General features: G+C 42.0%; 1 protein-coding gene and 1 long non-coding RNA gene across 5 annotated transcripts in view; one reads left to right on the forward strand and one right to left on the reverse strand.

Annotated features, from left to right (window-relative positions):
• The window catches only part of UIMC1 (ubiquitin interaction motif containing 1), an 81137-nt gene that overhangs the window by 46726 nt on the left and 11389 nt on the right, over positions 1-23022 (reverse strand). For 2 of the 4 annotated variants that reach the window (XR_004691976.3, XM_035105822.3), the window contains exons 2-3: positions 21109-21248; positions 2736-2826 (exon numbers count right to left, since the gene is read on the reverse strand). Coding sequence is in view for 2 of the 4 variants with exons in the window: in XM_035105822.3 (XP_034961713.3) it covers positions 2736-2826; positions 21109-21240 (223 nt within the window). In the remaining 2 variants the exon portion in view is untranslated. The remainder of the gene's footprint in view (positions 1-2735; positions 2827-21108; positions 21249-23022) is intronic. The other 2 variants (XR_015948199.1, XM_035105824.3) reach the window with 1 other exon arrangement.
• LOC148686896 (uncharacterized) lies at positions 7061-20054 on the forward strand. The gene is made up of 4 exons (XR_015948200.1): positions 7061-7148; positions 11308-11504; positions 15169-15327; positions 19477-20054. It is a non-coding gene; the product is annotated as an uncharacterized LOC148686896 (long non-coding RNA).

Genomic DNA, 23022 nt, shown 5'->3' on the forward strand with positions numbered 1-23022 from the left:
TATACAACCAATGTCTAGCAGACAGAAAACCATTTGCATGCCCTTTCGGACACAAATTATGTCCTTGCACATATGTGCCCATGAATTCTGAATAGCTCCATTATAAAATGTGAGGGGTTTTTTTGTTTGTGTGCTGAAGTCAGCATAGTTTCATTTTTCCAAAGCTAGGCTCCCACTACACTCCTAGTTCTACTGAGAGGTAGAAATGTCAGTGTTCTATGATCAATCCTGCCAAGAAAACATGAGGAGGGGGTGTACACTGTTTTTAAAGACATTACAGACTTAAATTAAACTAGTTCTGAGCCTTTTTACATGCTAATATGCCAATTTACTACGCAATTCATGTTTCAGTTGGACGTTTGAAAACGAATTAGATTCAAAGCGCCACCAGTTCCGAATTCTCTTGCTAACAGATCTTTTTTCCCCCCTCCCCGGCCCGGAAATGTTGGCTGTATTACACTCACAATCATAGTGAAATTACTGTACAGTGAAAAGAGATTGACTGTTCTGGAAAAACACATCAGAAACAACCCAAAGAAAAGGATTTATGTAGGTTTGTAGGTTTTAATCTTAGCTTGTTGAAAATATAATGTCACGGGTGTTTTTGAATTATAGCTCAACGTTTAAAATGATTAAAAGTTACAAAGTCAGAAAGGAACAACGTGCCTTAAATACTAACAATATGAGAAATGTTCCAGCTTTGGAAATTGGCAGCACATGCGGGCCTTATTTCTCCGCATAGGATGAAACCAGACCTGACATTGTTCACGGATTAGTAGTTGGGTGAATGTTTGTTTTAAGTAAATAGTGGCCATGGGGAAATGCCAACTGCAGGGAGGGGGACTTTAACCCTTTGCCCATAACCCCAGTTCCAGCCCCTGCCCCCAGTGATTGCTGTTTGCATTGGGAGGAAAACAGCCTTTTCTTGAATAAAAACATCACTACCACTACACACAGTTATTAATTGCTCGAATAAGTCTCAATTGGCCCAGAGAGGAGGGGCCAAACAATCCCACCCTCCCTAGGCAGCCTCACCTCCAAGAGGCCAATTTGTCATAAAACCCAAGCAACCCTTTAAAACACTGACAGTGGTTTTTATTTCAAAGAAATGAACCTTAATTTGCCTAAAAATAAACACTAAAAGGCTAATTATAGTTCTAATAAATAAAAGAGCAGACATGTAAGTGGATGTGCCTAATTAATTATTGCTAATTGACTGCTCTAATGTAGTAGGTATGAGACCTGCATCCAAAGGAGCAAACTGATGAGGAGACACACTACCTTTGCTCATGCCAATTATCAAAGGCAGCTCTAAGACCACATTCTGCTGGATGCTGGACTAAGGATCTAGTCTTGTGCTGCCAACGGCAAATGGATTCTACACATTACATTTTCAACACCAAACATGGATGGCTTCATGTTAATCTCTCTCCTAGGTATTCTGTACACACAGAAGATTTCACGCCTTCTTGCTCACATCTGTGGGCCTTTTGCTTGTTTGGAGTACTGAATATGCACTTCTTTCTTCCTACAAAGGGATTTCAAAGAGGGCTATTTGCAACCTACCTGCCATCTCCTCCATTTGGAGTTTATTGGCTTACAGCCACTGCTTGGGGTCTATTCAGAAATGTATTCCATTATATTTCCAAATCAGATGCTCCTTGTAAAACCGGCACCACTCACAATAAATCTTGTGAGTTGGAGCATACTTATAAACCACTGTTGCAAACTTACAGCAATGGGCTCAGCTGAGGAGATTTAACCAAGACTACCTCTGTGAACCAGGGGCGCTGTGGGTTAAACCACAGAGCCTAGGGCTTGCCGATCAGAAGGTCGGCGGTCCGAATCCCCACAACAGGGTGAGCTCCCGTTGCTCGGTCCCAGCTCCTGCCAACCTAGCTGTTCGAAAGCACGTCAAAATGCAAGTAGATAAATAGGAACCGCTACAGCGGGAAGGTAAACGGTGTTTCCGTGTGCTGCTCTGGTTCGCCAGAAGCGGCTTAGTCATGCTGGCCACATGACCTGGAAGCTGTACGCCGGCTCCCTTGGCCAACAATGCGAGATGAGCACCGCAACCCCAGAGTCGGTCACGACTGGACCTAATGGTCAGGGGTCCCTTTACCTTACCTCTGTGAAACAGCATGTTTCTAGAAGAACAAGATCCTGGAATCACAGCAAAGAATTTCATTTCACCAATAAAGTAAGTTACAGAGTCACCCAGAAGGCTAATTACTGAATAAACCACATGTACTCTGGCCCTAATAACCAATCAAGCTGCAAGCAAGAATATTCTGTCAGTGAGACGCTCACTGTAACTCTACATACCAACTACAGTTGTCTCTGGATAGAGCTTAGATTCAAGGTCTTCTTATCCTTTTTCTCAAATCTCAGCTGCCATATAACATAGCCATTGTTCCATTGTTTTCATAGAGGAAACGGATAGTAATATTGTACTATTGCATAAACAGTGACAACCTTGGCACCCTAACAAGGCTCTTCTCCTTTATGCCAATAGATATGCACAATGACACTTAGCTGTATCATATCTATATGTATCTGTGGTGACATTGTTTATCCGCCTACAATGTCAGACCTCATACAAAGCGGCTACTTTTGAGTTGGTAGGCCCCCCGCATGTGTCGTGCAAAGGCATATGTAAGAAACTCCATACAAAAAAAAACCAGTGTACTGCTCATTCTCCAGCTCCCACATTCCCCAGCGCAAATGAGACCTACGTGCTATTTTCCTTTTTGCGGCAAACTTCAGTCTATCCAGCTGCTGCTTTGTTCTTTTCTTCTGCAGACCATGTTCCTCCTTGGAGTCCTGCTGCAGGAGAAGAAATATGGTAAATACATAAACTACAGAAGATGCTACCATTTGCCACCCTTCCCCCATCTCTCCTCCCTCAACCTTCATCCAAATCTCCAAGCCCAGGGAGGGGGGGGGGAGGAAAAGCTGGCACAAAGGCAGACTCCTGACTAGTGAGAAATGTGACTTTCAGGCACAAATAAAAGAGTACTCTGTAGCTATTAAAGGAGCTATGTGGTAAGTATAATGAGCAACGAGGGATGCAGGCAAACGTGTAAACAGATTAGCAGCAAAGGACAATAGACCTCATGTCAGTCACTGCCATGCAAAGTACCAACTGCATAGGATTTTAACAAGAAGTTGTTTGCTTTTACATTCAGGAAGTCATAAAGAGTAGAAATGCAAAAGAAAAACCTGATTAGATCTTCCAGCAGGGAGATCTAACAGGCCAAGGTGCTTTCTTAGTACAGCTGGAAAGGTATCATCCAGCAAAGTTGATTCCCCAAAGGTAAGGGGCACTTGGTTAATAAGGGGGGGAAGAACTCCACAATCTAATGCTGTTCACTATGAGACGTCACCCTCCTATGTATCATACTTCAGACTGATAACTTCTTTTATTTCCCTTTGAAGGGGGGGCACATCCATCAAAATGGCTACCATGCTAAGGCCTCCCTGAACTGACAACTAAGTACATTTTTAAAAGTCAACAGTATGAGCATTTGTCAGGGACAGTTAAGATTTAAAGGATGCAACAATGGAAGCACAATTGCAAGCCATATCCAAGCAGAGAAAGAACAGGAGAAATTGAACATGACACATAACGGCGACGCAGGAATCTTTTTAATGACTGGAGAGTCTAAAATGGAAACTGACCAAAAGGAGGAGAGACAGATTGCTAAGGTCAAGAATACTGATCCAGCACAGGAGTGTAAGGCTGGACGAAAGTCAGAAAAGGAAAGGTACACAATGAGTTGCAAGCAGCTAGAGCCAGATATTTTTATGCTGCAAACAAAGAAAGGCATCTCAAGTGTGTTGTTTACCTCAGAAAAAGATACCAACGGAGTGTACAATAGAGTACAACATCTATTTTTTAAAAGGTGAAGTACTGAAACAACTAATGATATTAATAGAAACAGAACTTGAAGAGAAACACAAAGTCAGTAGCAGAAAAGAGCATGTGAAATAATATTTGGGCAATCTGAATGGGACATTCTATACAAATTTGAATTCAGAGAATTGATATTATTCACAAACCCTACTACAGTGGAACCTTGGTTGTTGAACACTTCAGAAGTCGAATGTTTCGGCTATCGAATGCCAACGACCCAGAAGTGAATGCTTCCGTTTTCGAACACGCCTCGGAAGTCGAACAGCTTCCAAGGCGTGTTTCTCCATTTTTCTCAATGGAATTTGCCGACCGGCAATTGTGCCTCGGTTGTTGATCGTTTTGGGAGTCGAATGGTCTTCCAGAATGGATTACGTTCGACAACCGAGGTTCCACTATACAGGGTTGGGTTTTTTAAAAGGGCTAAGGAAGGTAGTGCTAGGGATTCAAAATGAGGCAAATATTGGTAGAATCGTTTAGAGAAAAACAAAGCCTATTCTTCATAGCAACTGTAGTGATGTTACAGAAGAAATTATGGCAGGGGGTGGGGGTGGGTGATGAAGTGGTGCATGATCCACCACTTCCAAAGCCCTGCATGATCGCACTGGTCAGGACAGGGGTGTGTGGGTGTGTGCGCGCGTGCGTGCGCGTGAGTGCGTGTTTGTACAATGTACGTCCTGTTTTGTTTTAAAACCAACAACTTCCCATTGAAATTAATGTCAAGGGAAATGGCTCAGCTGGCTGGCCTAAGTAATGGGACTGATCCTGTGCGTCTTAGATCCAGTGGATCCCAGGCTGACTGTGTCCCATTTCCATCTGTCCCCATGAAACTAAATATTGGGGGCTAATAATGGCTTCTACTAGCCAAAACACCCACTGGCAGATGTACAGCCACGACCATGGTAGGGCCTCTGCTCTGAGCATGGACCTTCCCTGGCTGAGAGGTACCTTTGTCTCATCCAAAACCATCTCTAGTCAGGAGACCTGGGGATTAGAAATGCTCTGTTAGTTCTCTTCTCTTGTTAGTTAAGTATACAGGTGGAAAGTATCTAGGCTGCAATCTACAGCCCATAAATAGACAACGCCAGCTGCAGTAGAAGACGCACCAGCGGTACAAGGAGATTCCTCCCACTCTTCAGCCAGGAATCAGAAAGTCCTGTTAGTGTTCTCTAAGCAGCCTCACAGCCCCAGATATCAACAAGGATATTGATCCAGCCCCAAATCGCATCCTCTTCAGCAAGGATGAATTATGTGAACTAAATGAAACAACCATAAAGTGGGTATGCAAGTGTCTAAAAATAACTCCACTCAGTGGATAATAATGAATTGACATAAAAGAGAAAAGAGGTGGCAAGTGGAGTTCTGCAGTGAGTTCTGGGGCCTGGGCTGTTTAGCTTCATAAATAATGTCAGGGAAGAGTTTCCAGAGGAGCAGTCGTATTCATCTGCTGCAGTGAAAAACAGCAAAGAGTCTTGTGGCACCTTAAAGACCAACACATTTATTATGGCTTAAGCTTTCATGGACTACAGTCCACTTGGTCTATGAAAGATTATGCCATAATATCTTTGTTAGTCTTTGAAAGCACTACTAGACTCTTTTGTTGTTTTTGATGCAAAAGACTAACATGGCTATCCGTCTGAAAAAGTTGAGGCAGTGGCATTGCTGAGAAGGCAGTCTTAAGGCAAGTAAGAATACAAACAAGAAAAAGTGGGGAGGTGGGGGGATGAAAATTGCCCGGAACTCCTCAGGCGGTCGTGTTCCCCTCTCAGCATCTGGCAAAACTCATCTCTGTGGCTTCGCTGCCCACCCCCTCTTCAAGCGCAGGGCCTCACGGGCCTCACCATCTTGGCGCAGCAGATGCTTCAAAGACAGGCGGTTTCAAACATGGCAACAGCGCCACCTGCAACAAGGCAGAGCTGCTGTACTTTAATACAAGCACTACAGGAAGAAATCCAGCAGGTGAAGCTCTTGTGACCAGGATTTGTAAACAGGGGCATTTGCAAGGATGTTTAGTTTGAGGGGGAAACCTAGAGCTGTCTCACAGTGTGTGGGGGACCAAGAGACCTGGAGAGCAATGGATCTGCTGTGATTACCAGCAACATCTGTGCCATGTTTGTCTTCCTGCCTAAGAACGGGCAAAACTGCACATGTAGCAAGTGCAAGCTGGTTACCTTGCTGGAAGAGAAGGTACAGCAACTTGAGACCTGCCTATCCACACTCTGAGCTATCAGGCAAGATGAGGAAATTCTCACTAGACCAGAGTGGACTATCTTGGAGCAGAGATGCAGGCAGGGAACCCTAGGGAGGAGCAAGATCACCCAATACAGGAGGCAACCCCCTGAAGGAACATAACACAAAGAAAGCAGAACTGTCAGGAGCCATGTTTTGTCTCTGGAGTGGCAAAATCAATTCCATGCCCTCACCCTGGACACTGATTCTCAGCCAGAGGAGCAAGAACAGCAGTTGCAAGCCCAAAACACACTGAGGTGGCAGTGAAAGGTACAGTGAACAGAACAATTCCTGCTGCTCTCCATAGAAGAAAGAGATGTGTGGTGGCAGCAGATGACTTGCTACTGAGGGTGACAGAGGCAGCAGTGTGCAGAGGAAAGACTCATTGTTTCACTTGTCTCTACACTAATGCACAGAGTACGGGAAACAAGCAAGAAGAATTTTCATTCTTAATACAGGTTGGTAAATATGACCGTTTAGGCATTAGTGAAACCTGGTGGGATGAAACTCATGACTGGAATGTAGAAACTGAGAGGTATACCCTATTCAAAAGGAATAGCCCATACAGGAAGGGAGAGGTAGCAAAATTATATGTAAAGAATGTGTACACTTATGAAGAGATCCATGACTTGAATGACAGAAGGCAGACTAAGAGTATATGAGTAAAAATTGTAGGAGAGGGAAACAACAGTGACTTCACTGTGGGTGGGTGGGGTGTTAAAAAATGTCCAGTAGCACCTTAGAGACCAACTAAGTTTGTTCTTGGCATAAGCTTTCGTGTGCATGCACACTTCTTCAGATATACTGTGGGTGTCTGCTATAGCCTGCGAAGCCAGACTGAAGGCTAGGATGATACCTTCCTAGATCAGATTACCAAACATTCAGTACTGAGAAAGTGATCCTGTTCTCTTGGGTTTCATTACACAGAGACGAGGGAAAGCTGGGTGTAGTCAGACATGCACTCTGGACTTTAAGAAGGCTGATTTCAAAAAGCTTGAACTACTGGGTAAGATTCTATGGTCAGAAATATTCAAAGAGAAGGGAATGGTGCTTAATGTATTGCTTGTGCATAATGCATTGCTCACATCTTTAAGCTATACTGTACTTTTACAGATCATGCTTAATTTTGTGGTGTTCTGTTTATGTTTTCTAAGTACTCCTGGCCCCTTTGGAATGTGATCCTGCTATGATGTGTGCTTGCAGCTTCTCACTATTTAATCTCATCTATGGATTTCATTAGTGCGTAGATTTTGATAATTAATTTAGACGTTAAACACAAGCAAACCCAACACACCAGTCCCTTCCTCTCTGTGCTGTTACTCAGAACTGAATTCACTGCTGTTCTTTGCTACCCTGTCTTGAGCTTTTAAAAAAATTCATCCCAGGAGCATGCCTCACAAACTAAGTGCAAGGCATAGTATTATATGATTCTCCAAGTCCCAATGTGCATTTTCTTTCACTGCTTTTAAAATAATCAAACAAGCAAGCCATTTAGTACAGAAGTAGTTATTCACCACTCCCTTTCCACTTACTTAAGAGATAGCACTTCCATTTATTTCTCACAGTACCTTCCAGCTTTAATACTAATGCATTTTAAAAAGGCCTTATTCCCTGTCATATACAAATTCAAAATATGGTTCATTCACTCTCTGAAAAACAGGTTCTTCTCCCAACACAGTTACACTCCATGCCCCGCTTAGTCCAAGAGTCTTCAACCCGGCATCCCTTGTCCTCTGAGCTGAGCTGCTTAATCTCCCCTACCAGACCTGATGACACCACCCTGCTTTCACCTGCTTGTAAGCTGCACACTCACAAGCTCTAGTCCCCCATTGGCTCTCCTCTTCCTATAGTTTCTAGAAATATTTCCCCAGCCATTCATTTCCTTTGACCTGAATAAAACTGCAGAAAGCTTGCCTTCGGGACTACTTTCTTCTGCTGCTTTATTTTATTTGTTTGTTTGTTTATATCCCTACTCTTTAAAATATTTCTTCCAAAGCAGCTTAGAAAAGTTATAACAGTTAAAAATAAGGGGGGCAACAGAAGAGGTAAAAACACATCAGCATAAAAATACAGCAGAAGGGGCTTTTCAGAGCTCTTCAGGGAAGGATTTCCTCAGATGCTCTGTTACCACCAAAAAGGCTCCATCTCTGGTATCTGCCAATCAGATTTTGCCAATGAAGGGCAAGAGAGAATAGCCTCTGATACTGAGCTCAGGCAAACTAATATTGATACATGCAGTTCTTGCACCAGATAACCCTTCAAAACTTAAATGGCCTAAAGTTTCCAGACATGTACAAAGTCCATTTTGGGGGCCTAATCCGGCCCCTGTGGCAGTTTATTTCCTGGGGTAAAATCCCAAAAAAAAAAAAAAACAACTCAACTTCAACCCTAAAAAAAAGCTCAACGTGTTCAATCCTAAAAAAAGGTCAACAACTTTGGTTGGCCTTTTGGTCAGCCCTCACGCCCCTTTACTTGATCAAATCTGGCCCTCTTTGAAAAAAGTTTGGACACCACTTCCCAATTAGCTAAGTACTGCAGAACCCAGTTTTTCAAAAGCCAAGCCATAGAACCCCTACTTTTGAAAGTGTTGTATCTGTGGTAGTTTCTGTTATGTGAATGGTGCCACCATGTCCCAGCGCAAAACTGGGATGCCCATCTTCTGGGCTGCACTCCCACATGTGTCACATGTCCTGCATGTTTTCGCATTCCATGCTCTCACATGAGAGCATGGCTTCTCAAAACAGGATTTCCCAGACAGTTGACGGATATGTGCCACGGACCCCCTAAGTGGGTTATGCAGACCACCAATTGGGAACCACTGACCTAGACCAAAATTAACACCAGCTCTTAAAACTGAGCCCAGAAAAACTGGCAACACATGTAGTTGGTATAGAATCAGCGTACTGTAATAAGTCCCGACTGCCTTGCTGCTACCACATCCTGGCAGCTGTGTTCTGAAACGGTTCTGGCTTTCCAGGCCATTTCTAAAGCCAGCCCCATATAGAGAGCACTGCAGTGATCCAGGCAGTTACATAGGGGCTTATTTAAACATATGCCCCCCTCCCCTCCTTCCACCTGCAGCCCTAATGTGCAACAGTCAAGGAAGGACTGTATTACTTGCTATTTCTGCATTTCTGCTAATTCTGCATATTTGAATTGACCCCTGTTTGGAAGTAGGTAAAGGATTCTCTGAAAAACCAAGTAGATTTGAAAAACCATGCAGACTAAACAGGTAGTGACTGCTGATCCTGCAACTTGGAATTCATAAGTATGTAATGCAACAACTAGATGTTCACCTAGTGCACATCTGATCCCTTTAAAAAATCTGCTTGCAGACCACTCAGAGTCTACCTGCTAAAAGGATTAAGAGAGTGCCTGGAGGTACGTTTGCTTTCCATGTTTAGCTTAATGTGTTAAAGAGGACAGGCAGCCCAAGGGCCTTGGTTCTATCTAAGGGGAAATATATTTTTATGACATAGAACTAGAAAGAAAATAAATATAGCCTTTCCTAGAATCAGATAATTTTGGAGCAGAAAATGAATATGTAACCTATTTGGGGGATGGAATAACAACAACATATAATCTGTAGGTTGCATACTTCTTTGCTGTGACCCACCACCTAAGCAGCAATTTATATACAGGCAGTGACCATTTCACACAGGGATTCTGCTCCCAACCCCTGCCCCACCTTCCATTCCATTCTGCTCTGCCCCAAGAGGACCCACAAGTTGGCAATTACATGTCAATTGGACACACCTAAAATGTACATACCTACCTGGGATATATACAGGGAAATTATCTGTCATTTCATTGTTATTGATTGATCCTTGACTCTAGTGGAACAATAAATGAGCACTGCTCAGAACATAGCAGATGAGTTGGTTTTAGCTACCCATCCCTGATTTAGACCCATGTATGATCATTTCCACTTTAACTGCACCTAACTGATCTTTGTCTCTACTGAAAAACATCCAACAGTCGAGGTATTCCCAAACCACTCTTATTGAGTTCTTAACTTTTCTCAGTTTTGAACGTGATGTTAAAAATCTTCCCTCCTTCAAACAAAAGCCCATTACTTCCTGTCAGTTGCATTTCTGCTTGAACAACTTTAAAAAAAATAAAAAAAATCCTTCAGTAGCACCTTAAAGACCAACTAAGTTTTTATTTTGGTATGAGCTTTCGTGTGCATGCACACTTCTTCAGATACGAAGAATGTTTAAAAAAAATGTACATCTATTAGAAAGTGGTTGTCATCTCCAGACTCTACCATCAGCCTTTTCTACTAAGTCTTATTTTCAAAAGCTTTATCCTTATTCTGCTCTTGATTTTTCTCCCAAGTCCATACTAAGGTCTGACTAGTATGAAAGAGAATGAAACAATGATTTTCTGTCATATGGAAGCAATGTTTAAAATTCTGCTCGTTCAAGTTGCCTTTTGGGCATATCAGCATTGCAACATAGTTATTTAGGCTATACAGTAGTTCCCTAGAACCATGCAGATTTTTCTAAATGCAGCAATTATCTAACCAATTTTGTTATTACAACATTGATTTTTCTCTTGTTCATATAATTATGCTCGTCTTAGGTGAATTTTGACTTCTGTTCTTCCATTTCCCAATGTGTTAAGAACATTCAGGGCAGGATATTGTTTCCTGCTTGTGGTTGGCTGAGCTAGTGTAGTAACAAGAACACTAAGCCAGCTATAGTCTAACTTCTGTGAGGGAAGGTAAAGCTGTCCAGTTTTGCTGGAATCAAAACATTACTGGGCTAGGGTGAGGACCCAGGACAAAGAGAAAGGGAGCCCAGAGGCAAGGAAACTGAAAGAAGGATACAGAGTATAGGGAATAGACTGAGAAAGTTGAAAGTGTGGTGTTTTGAGAAAAAGGGCAATGATGACACAGAACTGATGCAAGAAGTGAGTCAAAGAGAAGATCAATAGGGGCAGTATGCTATGCAGAATGACAGAAGGAGTGCTAGGGAGGACTGTCGAGAGATAAGGCATGTTGAAGTAGCGGCAGAATCTTAACTTTGATGGGGGAATTCTGCCAATGGTGACTTCTGCTAGAAAGCAGGGTGGTGAATAGTCATGTGGAATTTATTCTGGCTTTGCATTATCTGAAAATACTTAAAGAGTGACTATTTATTATCTAAATTTTGGGCTTCCAGATATTGTTGAAGTCCAGCTCCCATCAGTCCCAGCCAGCACAATGGGAGGTCCACAGGGTAGCCACCTCTGCTCTGCTTCATCTAACAGCCTGCCCCTTTAGAATTCTGCATTTCCTCCAAGCCATGATCAGGGGTACAACATGTGAGCCACGTAAGACTAATGTGCGAACATGAGTATCTGCATGATTTTTTTCCAGGTGAGTGGCAAATTAAATATTCCAAATAAATTAATAGCGCCAGAGAAATGGTCTACTATTTCTGGTAGATCTGGTGAAATAGCAGTGGAGAGCCCTTGGGAATCCAGGGGATATGGCTCTGGAGGAGGAAACTACCTCCCTAGCAGACACTTACAACCCATATTTTCCTAATTGCTTATGAGAAGATATGGTGGGAAATATACCAAATATCTTAACATGATCATGGCATAGTAATTACACTAGCTAAAAAAACCACCACTTTATTAAAAACAAACAGCATTATCTCACCATTATATGTGTTGTGTTTTCTCTCCAGACAAATCCATCTAGCCTTCTTTTTGATGATCCATTTTTATCAAGGTGCTCACAAATGGACTGTTTTGTTATTGGCTGTAGTAACATGACAGGTGTTAACTATTCCAGAGACTCCCAGATGGTTCTTTACAGCATGACTAAAGCAGAGCAAAGCTGCTGCTGCTGCTTGATGTTGTGTGGGTGGGTTTGGATAGCTACACAGCCATCCTGTTTTATCCCCCTTGCTGTGCTCTCTCCTCTCGTTTCCTCTGTTTACACTTTCATATTCTTTTTACAAGCTTCGTCATTTTGCAGTTGCAGAAAAAGGAAGAGCTAGCCCCTGTCAGTGCCCTATATTTGTCACTGGAAAGCTGGTCCTCTTTAACAAACTACAGTCAGATAGGCAATTACCCAGCATGGACTCTAAGCTTTCACCTATTCTTCTCGTGACAAAGTTCAGAGAAACCCCTTGTCACTTTTACTCCTGGCAGCCAGACTTCTGATTTTGCCTTGATACTTTAGCTCAACTCTTTGTCAAGGTGACATTAACAAAAGGTTTCTTCAGACTCCCTGTGAAACAAGTTAGTTTCAGCTCACTGATGAGTCCTTGCTGAAGAAGAAGAAGAAGAAGAAGAAGAAGAAGAAGAAGAAGAAGAAGAAGAAGAAGAAGAAGAAGAAAGAAGAAGAGGAGGAGTTTGAATTTGATATCCCGCTTTATCACTACCCGAAGGAGTCTCAAAGCGGCTAACAATCTCCTTTCCCCTCCTCCCCCACAACAGACACCCTGTGAGGTGGGTGGGGCTGAGAGACTTCAGAGAAGTGTGACTAGCCCAAGGTCACCCAGCAGCTGCATGTGGAGGAGCGGAGACGCGAACCCGGTTCCCCAGATTACGAGTCTACCGCTCTTAACCACTACAGCCACACTGGTTGCTTCTTTTCTAGGGTTGCCATATTTTAAAACAGTGAAAATCCGGACAGAAAAGTTGTTGAGCTTTTTTTAGTTCTGCCCGAAATCACAAAAAGCCGTTTTTGAGCAGTTTTTATAGAGAATCGGCAAAAACGGCACTGCCGATATGGGCTGCCATACGTCTGGATTTTCCCATACATTTTAGTGATTTCCGCCCAGACGGGGAAATATGCCAATCCTATTCTTTTCTGCTGCACTGGAGTACAGGCCTGTCTTAAGAAAAATACAGTGGGTTAAGAACTTAATTCGTTCCAGAGGTCCGTTCTTAACCTGAAACGGTTCTTAACCTGAGGCGTGCTTTCACTAATGGGGCCTCCTCCTCCTGCTGCGCTGCTGGCAGGCGATTTCCATTCTTATCCTGGGGCAAAGTTCTTAACCTGGAGCAACCACTTCCTAGTTTAGCGGAGTTTGTAACCCGAAGTGTCTGTAACCCGAGGTACCACTGTAGGTGGTGAGAAGGAAGCAGCATGGCTGACTTCCCACGCTGCAACAAAGCTACCTCCCTGCTGAAACACCCCCACCCTCATATTGCCCCCAAATTGGAATTTTCAGGACTACCCTGCAAAAGTTAAAATGAAATAAGGTCACCAGGGCAAGACAGTTTGAGCATATCACACCCATCCTGGCCTGACTGCACTAGCTGCCCATTAGTTTTGGGGCCCAATTCAAAGTGTCAGTTTTGACCTATAAAAGCTTAAATGACTCAGGACCGCAGTACCTCAAGGACTGCCTCTTCCCATATGAACTGCTTCATAAGGTCAGGAGGGTGACAAAGTGAGAATAGGCCTTTTATGTGGTGGCACCCAACTTGTGGAATGCTCTCCCCGGGGAGGCTCACCTGGCACCTTCATTACATATCTTTAAGCAACAGGCAAAAACATCTAGAACCATGCCTTTGGCTTAACATTCTCTGTGTTTGTGGGAGAGAGGTTATTGGTTTGTTTTTGTTTCATTGTGTATTTTATGTTCTCATTTTGCATTTTTATGTTGTGGACCACCCTGTCATCTTCAGATGAAGGGCAGTATACAAATTTAATAAATTATAATAATAAGGCATGGTGTTACTACAAAAGTTGTTTTGTCACTGTGCTCTGCTTATCTGTATCTCGGATGCGCCTGAGCTACTGAAATAAATTTGCCTTAATCTCGCCCACTATGCTTGGCTTGTCATAGAGACTTCTTATTTCTTCTTTAATCCTTCATCTGCAGGTTTCATTTTCCCTGATATGACCAAAGATTTCCCTGATAATTTTGTTTTCAGATATCATCAATGTGTGTTTCTCATTTTTTCATTGTTACCCAAGATTCTGTCCTATACAGCAGTACTGGATGTATTAATATTGTGCACATCTAGATTTTATATAACCGAGTTATGTAGGCTATTTAAGATGATTTCAATGGTCCTTATTTTCTAGTCACTGCACATAAGGTTGTTTTGTAAGAATTCACTAACAGTTTTCAAATAATGTAGCTTGAAACAGTGGTAAATTAATCAGTTCCTTTTGAATGAAAATATATGGAGTTTTTAAGAACAAATCTCTTTCTGCAGTCTTTGGACAAAACTGACGCTGCAATTGCTTGTAAGCATAAATTAAACTGCGCATCCCTATTTGAAAAAAGCAACACAGATGATTATATTCTGAAAGCTTTTTAACCCAAAGAAAGGGAGACTCTATCCAGAATTCTTCCTGTGAACAGAGGAATACAGCACAGAGATCAAATCAAGCATAACTATTAGTTTTCCTTGTAAGTTTTGCATTAGGAATGACCTTGTAGCAGTGTTGGAGATACTTAATTGATTAAGATTATTTTTGGACTAGCAGTCTTATTAAAAAGGCAGTTGGTTGAATGGTCCCTTGAGTAGTTGATATTCTCGTAGGCGGATGAGCATTATTAAAAGGCTGGGTCAGATTAGAGCAGCCCCACTGCCTTTGTTGATTTCTTTCCTTCTCTGCATTCAATGAAGGTATCTCAAGGCCATTCTCGCCAGCACAGATATAGAGTACTTCTGGATTAAGGGGTTTGCTCCCACTAGAAACAAAATCTTCCCATGAGCAGATCTAAGACCTAATTAAATAGTGTTTTTCATTTTCTGGTTTTATTAAATAAGTATGCTTTTAAAAATCTGAGTCACTGAAAACCGCGTGTGTATGTTTAGACCATGAGGATTAATTGGATTCACTGCAGAAGCTCTCTGGACTGCAGCTATCCAATAGAGCAAATCATACATAGGGTCTATTGGGGCTATCGCTATTTCGCTCACTTGTTTTGCACATTTCAGGGGATTTAAATGTCTTTCCAGTATTGTATCTTCCCAACGTCCAAAGAACTATTTATTTTCATTGAGAAAATTGTATTCTCCCTCAAAACTCTCCTATTCTAATCACTGGAAACTTCATGTAGCCCTTTTTCAGAAGTGGCAAATACCAGTAAGACAAGCCCTCTCCCTGCAGCAATGAATTGCACACTTCCTTCTAATGCATGAGTCCTCCCAGCACAGACCATCTAGCCCAGCAACCTGTCCTCAAACTGACCAGCAACCCGCCCTCCAAGCATTGCCAGGTACCAACTTTAGTTGTTATTATTATTATTATTATTATTATTATTATTATTATTATTATTATTATTATTTTGCACTAGCTGAAGACTCTCCCCTGCTGTCAGGGCTTCTGAATGAGCCGTTATATAATCAAAGATACTTGACTGTTTATTGTTGTGGGCCCAAGATCACATTTGATGGGTGCAGGATATAAATTGTATAAATAAAATAAATAAAACTAAATGCCTATGAGAAGCCCACGAGCAGTAAACATGCTGGATCAATGCTAGTGGAAGAAAAGTGTTTTATTCTATGAAATAATATTCTGGAATGACCAGTAGTCTTGACCTGTTCAAGATTCATCCAATATATTTCTTTCAAGCACTTTGACTTTTGAAGCTCATAGCTTCTGTACTGAAGAAGGGTAAAATAAGTGCATGTAGTTCACGGAGGTAGCTGAGAGATTTCAATAGTCTCTCCTCTGTCACAAAAACCTGCACTCTGCTTGGGCTTGCAAATAATATGTAAGGTAAGAAAAGCCCTGCTGGTTCTGGCCAAAGGCCTACTTAGTCCAGTATTCTGTTCCTACAGTGGCCAACCAGATGCCTATGGGAAGCCCACCAGCAGGGCCTAAGTGCAACTATAATCTCCCTGCTTGCGATTCCCGGCAACTGGTATTCAGCATAGCTGCCAAGTTTTCCCTTTTCTCGCGAGGAAGCCTATTCAGCATAAGGGAAAATCCCTGTAAAAAAGGGATAACTTGGCAGCTATGGTATTCAGAAGCCTACTATTTCCAACAGTGGAGATAGAACATGGCCAATATTCTGAAATTCTCTCCTGCCAAGATGAAGGCACTGCCAGTAGGTGGTTTGGGCACCCAGGAAACTGGCCATTTGTCTGTTCTGAACACTCCCTTAAAAGGAACATGTTCGTAGTCTGGGGTACTCACTGATTCATGTGTCATTAGAGCAGTGATGGCGAACCTATGACACGCGTGTCAGCACTGACACGCATAGCCATTTTTGGTGACACGCAGCCGCATGCTGAGAAGGATGTTTCATCCTTGGCTACTGCACGGATCTTCAACCTCACGTCCTGTTGCCCCACTGCCACGCAAGCATAGCTAAGTGAGGGGAGAGATGGGCTGAAGAGGGCCATGAGGAGGCACAGGCCTAACCCGAGCCCACCTCCTCAGTGGCAGACCCGTTGGAGGAAGGCCTGAGCCCAGAGTCCCACTGGGAAAGATCTCTGGGTTTTGCCTTATTTTTTCCCCTTTTTATATATATTTTTAAAAAATAAGTTAAATAATTAGTTTTTGGTTTATTAAATACAATTATATATTACAATTATACATTTTTGTTATTTGAACTATAAATATCATGAAATTATGGGTTTTTTCTCGAAGTGACACAGCACCCGAGTTATGCTCGGTTTTTTGGCGAATTTTGACACACCAAGCTCAAAAGGTTGCTCATCACTGCACTAGAGGCTCAAGTTGCTTCAGTAGTGAGGGCTCCCTTCTACCAGCTTAGCCCGGTATGCCAGCTATTGACAGTCCTAGACAGGGATAATCTCACGACAGTGGCACACACACTGCTCACTTGATTATTGCAATGCACTTCATCAGGACTGTCCCTGAGGCTGGTTCGGAAGTTGCAGTTAGTGCAAAAATGCTGCTGTGAGCTTGCTGTCTGGAGTTAACTGCCATCAATATATGACACCTTTGTTGAAGCAGCTGCACTGGCTGACCATATGCTTCAGTCTAGGTCAGGCATCCCCAAACTGCGGCCCTCCAGATGTTTTGGCCTACAACTCCCATGATCCCTAGCTAACAGGACCAGTGGTCGGGGAAGATGGGAATTGTAGTCCAAAACATCTGGAGGGCCGAAGTTTGGGGGTGCCTGGTCTAGGCCATGTTCAATGTATTAATTTTATTTATTTATTACAGTTGTATACCACCCTTCATCTGAAGATCACAGGCCGGTTCAAAATACAAAATAGAAAACAAGAGCACAAAATACATAATAAAATGAACACAAGCCAATAACCCCTATCCCATCAACACATTTAAAAGACTATAGAATGCTAATCAGCCAAAGGCCTGATTACAGAGAAACAGTTTTCACCTGGCACCTAAAGATGAAGGCCCAGGCAAGACTCTCAGGGGAGAGCATTCCACAAATGGGGAGCCACCATAGAAAAGGCCTGTTATTGTGTTGCCACCCTCCAGACCTCTTGTGGCTCCAACAATCTGCCGTTTCCGATGCAGACCTTTTTATTTACCCAGTTTCTGAATGCGATTTTTAATTATTGTCCACTGATCATCTCCTGGGGTTATACTGATATTTTAATTGTATTGTTTCTGATGTGTATTTTAGACTTATTTCTGGCTTTCTCTGTGCTGCTTTGATATTCTATAATGTAAGTGGTGTGTATATATATAAAATGAATAGAAAGTTGCCATGTGGAATGGTTGTGGTACAATTCCTAGCATCTCCAATTGAAAGGATGACAGCAACAGAGTAGGGAGTCACTGCAAGTTGAAGGAGATTGTCCTGAGCTACATGGATCAAAAGGCTGACCCAATGCCAGCTTTCACATCTTCTTTCTTATACTTAGAAAGCTGTACAGATTCAGCTCAACAAGTTGTCCTAATGAAATATGTAAAACTACAGAAGAAAGTCAGTATAAATGGTTGTATCCAACAAAACCATCCCATTAACACACAGACCTCTGCCCATGCAACAGGACTTCCTTTCCCTCTCAGTCTAATTTACTTTACAGGGTAGCACTCTTGAGTTCTCTGAAGGAGGGTGTGATAAATATGTAACAAATATGTTAGAGTGAATTCAGCTTACCATCGCTTCACAATCTACACACACTCTACTGAGAAAAGAAACCATTTTTTGTAGATATCAGTAAAAAGCTAATAAAGGGCCTAATCACATATGCACAGATAGCACAAGTTGAAAACAAAAGCAACTTGAGCCTATGAGGCAATCAGTATTGATTAGACAGGCCACTGGGCAGAAAAGTTGCTTCAGATTAGCCTTAACAGATGCTATGGCAAAGCCCACTGCAAAAAGAAGTTTGCAAAATAGCACAGAGGAGTTTGACAACAAAGCATGACTGAGAAACACCAGGGAGACTCAGCCTGCCAGAGATCATCAAAAGTGAGTTGCTGGAGACTTTCCAGCTGCAACTGCTACAAAGCATCCTGGCTCAAGAGGAGTACGGGAGGCTTGTTCTAAAGATACCTGTCAGGAGGTTGCCAAAGAGAGAGAGCCCAATGAACTTCTGTTTTCCAAGCCTGCCTTACAAATCTGTGTTGGTCTGCCGTGGTCGAAACAAAATAAAAAAATTCCTTCCAGTAGCACCTTAGAGACCAACTAGGTTTGTCATTGGTATGAGCTTTCGTGTGCATGCACACTTCTTCAGATACCAAGAAGAATCTGAAGAAGTGTGCATCTGAAGAAGTGGTATCTGAAGAAGTGTGCATGCACATGAAAGCTCATACCAATGACAAACTTAGTTGGTCTCTAAGGTGCTACTGGAAGGATTTTTGTTGTTGTTGTTAGAAATCTGTGTATCATAGGGAACCACATGTGAGCAGCTGCCAGAAGAATTAAGAATCTATTCCTCTCTAAAACTGTCGGTTATCCAGACTATTACATGCCTTTTACATTAATGCAACAACGGAATTCAGGACTTGAATTTTGTATTGCATGCCTGGCAAATCTGAGGAAATGTTTCAGGAGTCAGACACATTTTTCACAATTCCCAGGGAATGTATTTTTTGCAGGAGAGGAAATGAGAAGGCAGGGTTATAGCCTCAGATCTCAAAACAGAGCAAACAGAATAAATCCATTTACTCAACTGGCTGTGAACTGTTTTCACTTAAACAGAACCTAATTGGCTCTTTAATGGTCTCCCTGAGCATATCCTGTACTGTACTACGAGAGATTATGCCACCAGAATTTATTGTTTATAGGTCTGAAAGTATAGTCAAGTGAAAGTGCCTAATATTTTTACGGATTCATTTTAAGAGTTATTTTGTTTCTCTATTTTCAAATATATGCACACTGAAATAAAAGATTGAGGCCAACAATAGGTCCTGATCTTGCATGCATTGTAGACTCTCTTGTCGTTATTGCTTTTGTCTTTCCTTGCAGATTTCAATATGAAGATTGCAACACAGCAAAAATCTGAAGTTAGCTTAGCGTATTTGCCGAGATCGGGGCTTAACAAAAAGGAATAATCACTCCTGTATGATGTATTTCTTTAAAGAATTTTCTCAGCAGGGGAGATCTCTAATAAGTGTGCAGATGTAACTTTCAATATCATCTGATGTAAAGGTCCCCCCAACCTGTTTAGCTTATGTGGGATTTTTTTGTGTTTGTGTTTTGTTTTTGTGTTTTTTGCTTTGTTTTTAGTCTTTGCACAGAATAACTATCTGCTTATCAATACTGGCCACAAAAGGAACTAGGCACAAGATCTATAATCAGTAGGGAAGTCAAGAGCCCTTGGTATGATGTAAAATGCTATCCTGAAATTTTAAAAGTACTGGGTGAGGATGCTGGACTTGGATTTAGCTTACAGGGATTTGGGCCTTCCCTAGAATCAGTAAACTGTGTAAATAATGCTGCTATAATCACTTATTATTATTTAATAGTAAAAGGTTGTCCTTAGGGAATTCTGCGGAATGCCTCCAAGCTTGGCATTTGGTTTCTATTAAACATAATTATGTCACACTGGACAGAATGAGACTCCTTTCTGAACAGGGTCATTTGTTACATCTTCTTAAAGTACAGCTGAACAACACTTTGCCATCACTACAGCATATTGAGAGAAAATTGTGGCTTATATTGAGAGAAAATTGGGGATGGGGAGAGTTTCTTTCCAATGCCAAATGCCTATTCTTCCCATGTATGACAATATGATTGTTGTTGTTGTTGTTGTTTAGTCGTTTAGTCGTGTCCGACTCTTCGTGACCCCATGGACCATAGCACGCCAGGCACTCCTGTCTTGCACTGCCTCCCGCAGTTTGGTCAAACTCATGTTCGTAGCTTCGAGAACACTGTCCAACCATTTCCTCTGTCGTCCCCTTCTCCTAGTGCCCTCAATCTTTCCCAACATCAGGGTCTTTTCCAAAGATTACAATATGATTACTTAGAGAAAAATAAATCAAAGCACCCCTAAAAATACATTAAGCAGAATAAATAGACTATTGTGTCAAAGTCCAGCTACCTAACTCCAGATAGACAGGTAAAATAAACTCTCCCATAAAAATAAATTAGCAGATTGATGGAATTTGGGGGACCATGATTATGTATGAAGTTGCTCAATAAGGAAGCAGTTTTATTGGGGGGCGGGTAACGGGGCGTCTGACACCATGGCTTTTGTTTATCTTATCTCCTATGGAAGCCCATCAAACACCTGACTGCATTCTAATCAAATACAGATGCATATTCTTTCTTCTAACTGTAGTTCGGACATCCAAACTCATCCAGTAGTTAGTGACCCTCTCCCCAGGCTATTAAACTCTAATTGTCCCAGCAGCCATTGCCTGATATACCAAGGCCAGTAATCAGTGAGTTCCTTTTTCCTTTTCCTCTTAAGTAGTGATCATGATATAATATAATCATGATATAATATAATAATATTCTGTGGTGTTCTTTCATTTTGTTGCCTGCATTTCCAACTTCATTTCAAAATTGAATTTTATGGGGGAGGGGAAAGAAAATGCACTGGTATACAAATAGAATTCAAGTCAGAATTTGCATTGTTTGTTCTTGACTACTCACCTCTCCATCACTGTCAGATATGACAATACACGCATCCGCAACCATGGCATTTGACAATTCCCCTGACTCTTCTCCCTGATCCTGGCTCTGGGAATCAGGTCCATCTGCAGTTTTCCGCTTTTTCTTTGGCATCCTTTCCACTGGAACAAACAGAAATATTTATTTGTCCAACTGATCCTGGTTCAGTTTCCCCTCCTAATTGATTACTTGGAGGTAGAACACCCTAGGCAATCCATTCTTGTCTCATAGGTGTGGAGACCTGAGACTTATTTGGAGGCACATTCATAAATCCCAGCTCACCCAATTAAACTACCTTATATAGCTGATTAAATCAGGAAGAAGCTAGAAAACACCGACTAACAGCAGGTTCCAAAGCAATGAATAGCAACAACAAAAACACATTTCCAACATGCCCAAAGTTATTCATGCAACATCAGAAAACATCAGCCTGCCATCCCAAACCCCTATTAGCCTAAACCTGGCTCCACTGCTGATGCAGGAAAAACTGAGAAAGGGACAGCGGATCGTGCAAGACTCAGCACTACAGAAGGGGAAAACCAAAGCATCAGAAGCAGTTGCCAGCTTTCATATTCAATTAGGCATGGGAAAGGAGCTGCATTTTTCAAGTAATATGCTCACAGAGCAACAGCTTGGAAGTCTACTGTAGGAATAAGACAAAGGTCAGAAGAACGGCAAAAAGACTAAATGAAAATGCGAGAGAAAAGTCAAGGACACTTGGCTCTCGTTTTATAGCCTAAGTCGCCCACTGAACAGCATGCTCATAGTGCCCTCTGCTGGGAAAAAACATGGCTACCTGTTCCAGAAAGGGCATTCTGCAGCTAGAGGGGGGAAACTGCTGAAAAGCCAGAAATGCTAAGAGTTATGAGAAACAGAGGGGAGGGCAGGTGCAAGTGCAATTAGAGCTGGCGCTTCCGGCAAAGTCCTTCATTGCCACACTATACATAGCAAGAGAGCTACATAACAAGCTTTAACAGTGAAAGCACAGCCAAAAAAGCTGATTAGGGCTCTTGGCCAACTGAGAGAAGCAGCAACACCGCAAATCCTCCCCATTCCCACCCCCGCACTATGTTCTCCAAAGCTTTTCTGGCTATCAGATCTGTATCTTAAGTGATAACAACACGAAAAAGAAACCAAAAGAATACATAGAGAAAATACAAGGTCCCACCTGCATGAAAGCTATCATGGTAGGAATGCCTTTCTGGGTTATCTTACAGCCAGCAGAGATATGTGCATGATGATGGTCAAGGGCCATACTGGTTAGGTTTGGCTCGCAAAGGGCTGCCCTGGTAGGGCGTGTTGAATTTTTCAACTTTCAAATTCCAAAAATGAGGGGTGCTAAAAAGTTGTAGCATCACTTGGAAATTCAAATGATATTTTGGTTAAATTAATGTAATTTAGTTTAGCTTGGTATATACCTACATAAAACATAATGACCTTTTAACATTTTTGTGGAATTTCCAATAATTTTAAAATTGTCATATTAAAAAACAAATAGGAACAAATGTTTGTAAAATTACATTAAAATCATTAAAAATGATTGGATCACATCAGTCTGGCTTGCCAGATCTGCCTGGGTATAAGAGACAAGTCAAGAAGCAAGTGGCAAGAAGATGAGAGAGTAAGTCTTGCTGAATATAAGCAGAGAAGTAAGCAGGATGCTTCAATATCATCAAATGAAAATATTTTCTCTACTGATGAAAATGAAGAACAAATAGCTGATGCCCAAGTTGGAAATTATGGAAGTTATTAATTGACATTGTTGTTGTTGTTGTTGTTTAGTCGTTTAGCCGTGTCCGACTCTTCGTGACCCCATGGACCAGAGCACGCCAGGCACTCCTGCCTTCCATTGCCTCCTGCAGTTTGGTCAGACTCATGTTGGTGGCTTTGAGAACA

The sequence above is a fragment of the Zootoca vivipara genome, chromosome 2, assembly GCF_965207765.1.
Source record: "Zootoca vivipara chromosome 2, rZooViv2.hap1.1, whole genome shotgun sequence".
Taxonomy (NCBI): domain Eukaryota; kingdom Metazoa; phylum Chordata; class Lepidosauria; order Squamata; family Lacertidae; genus Zootoca; species Zootoca vivipara.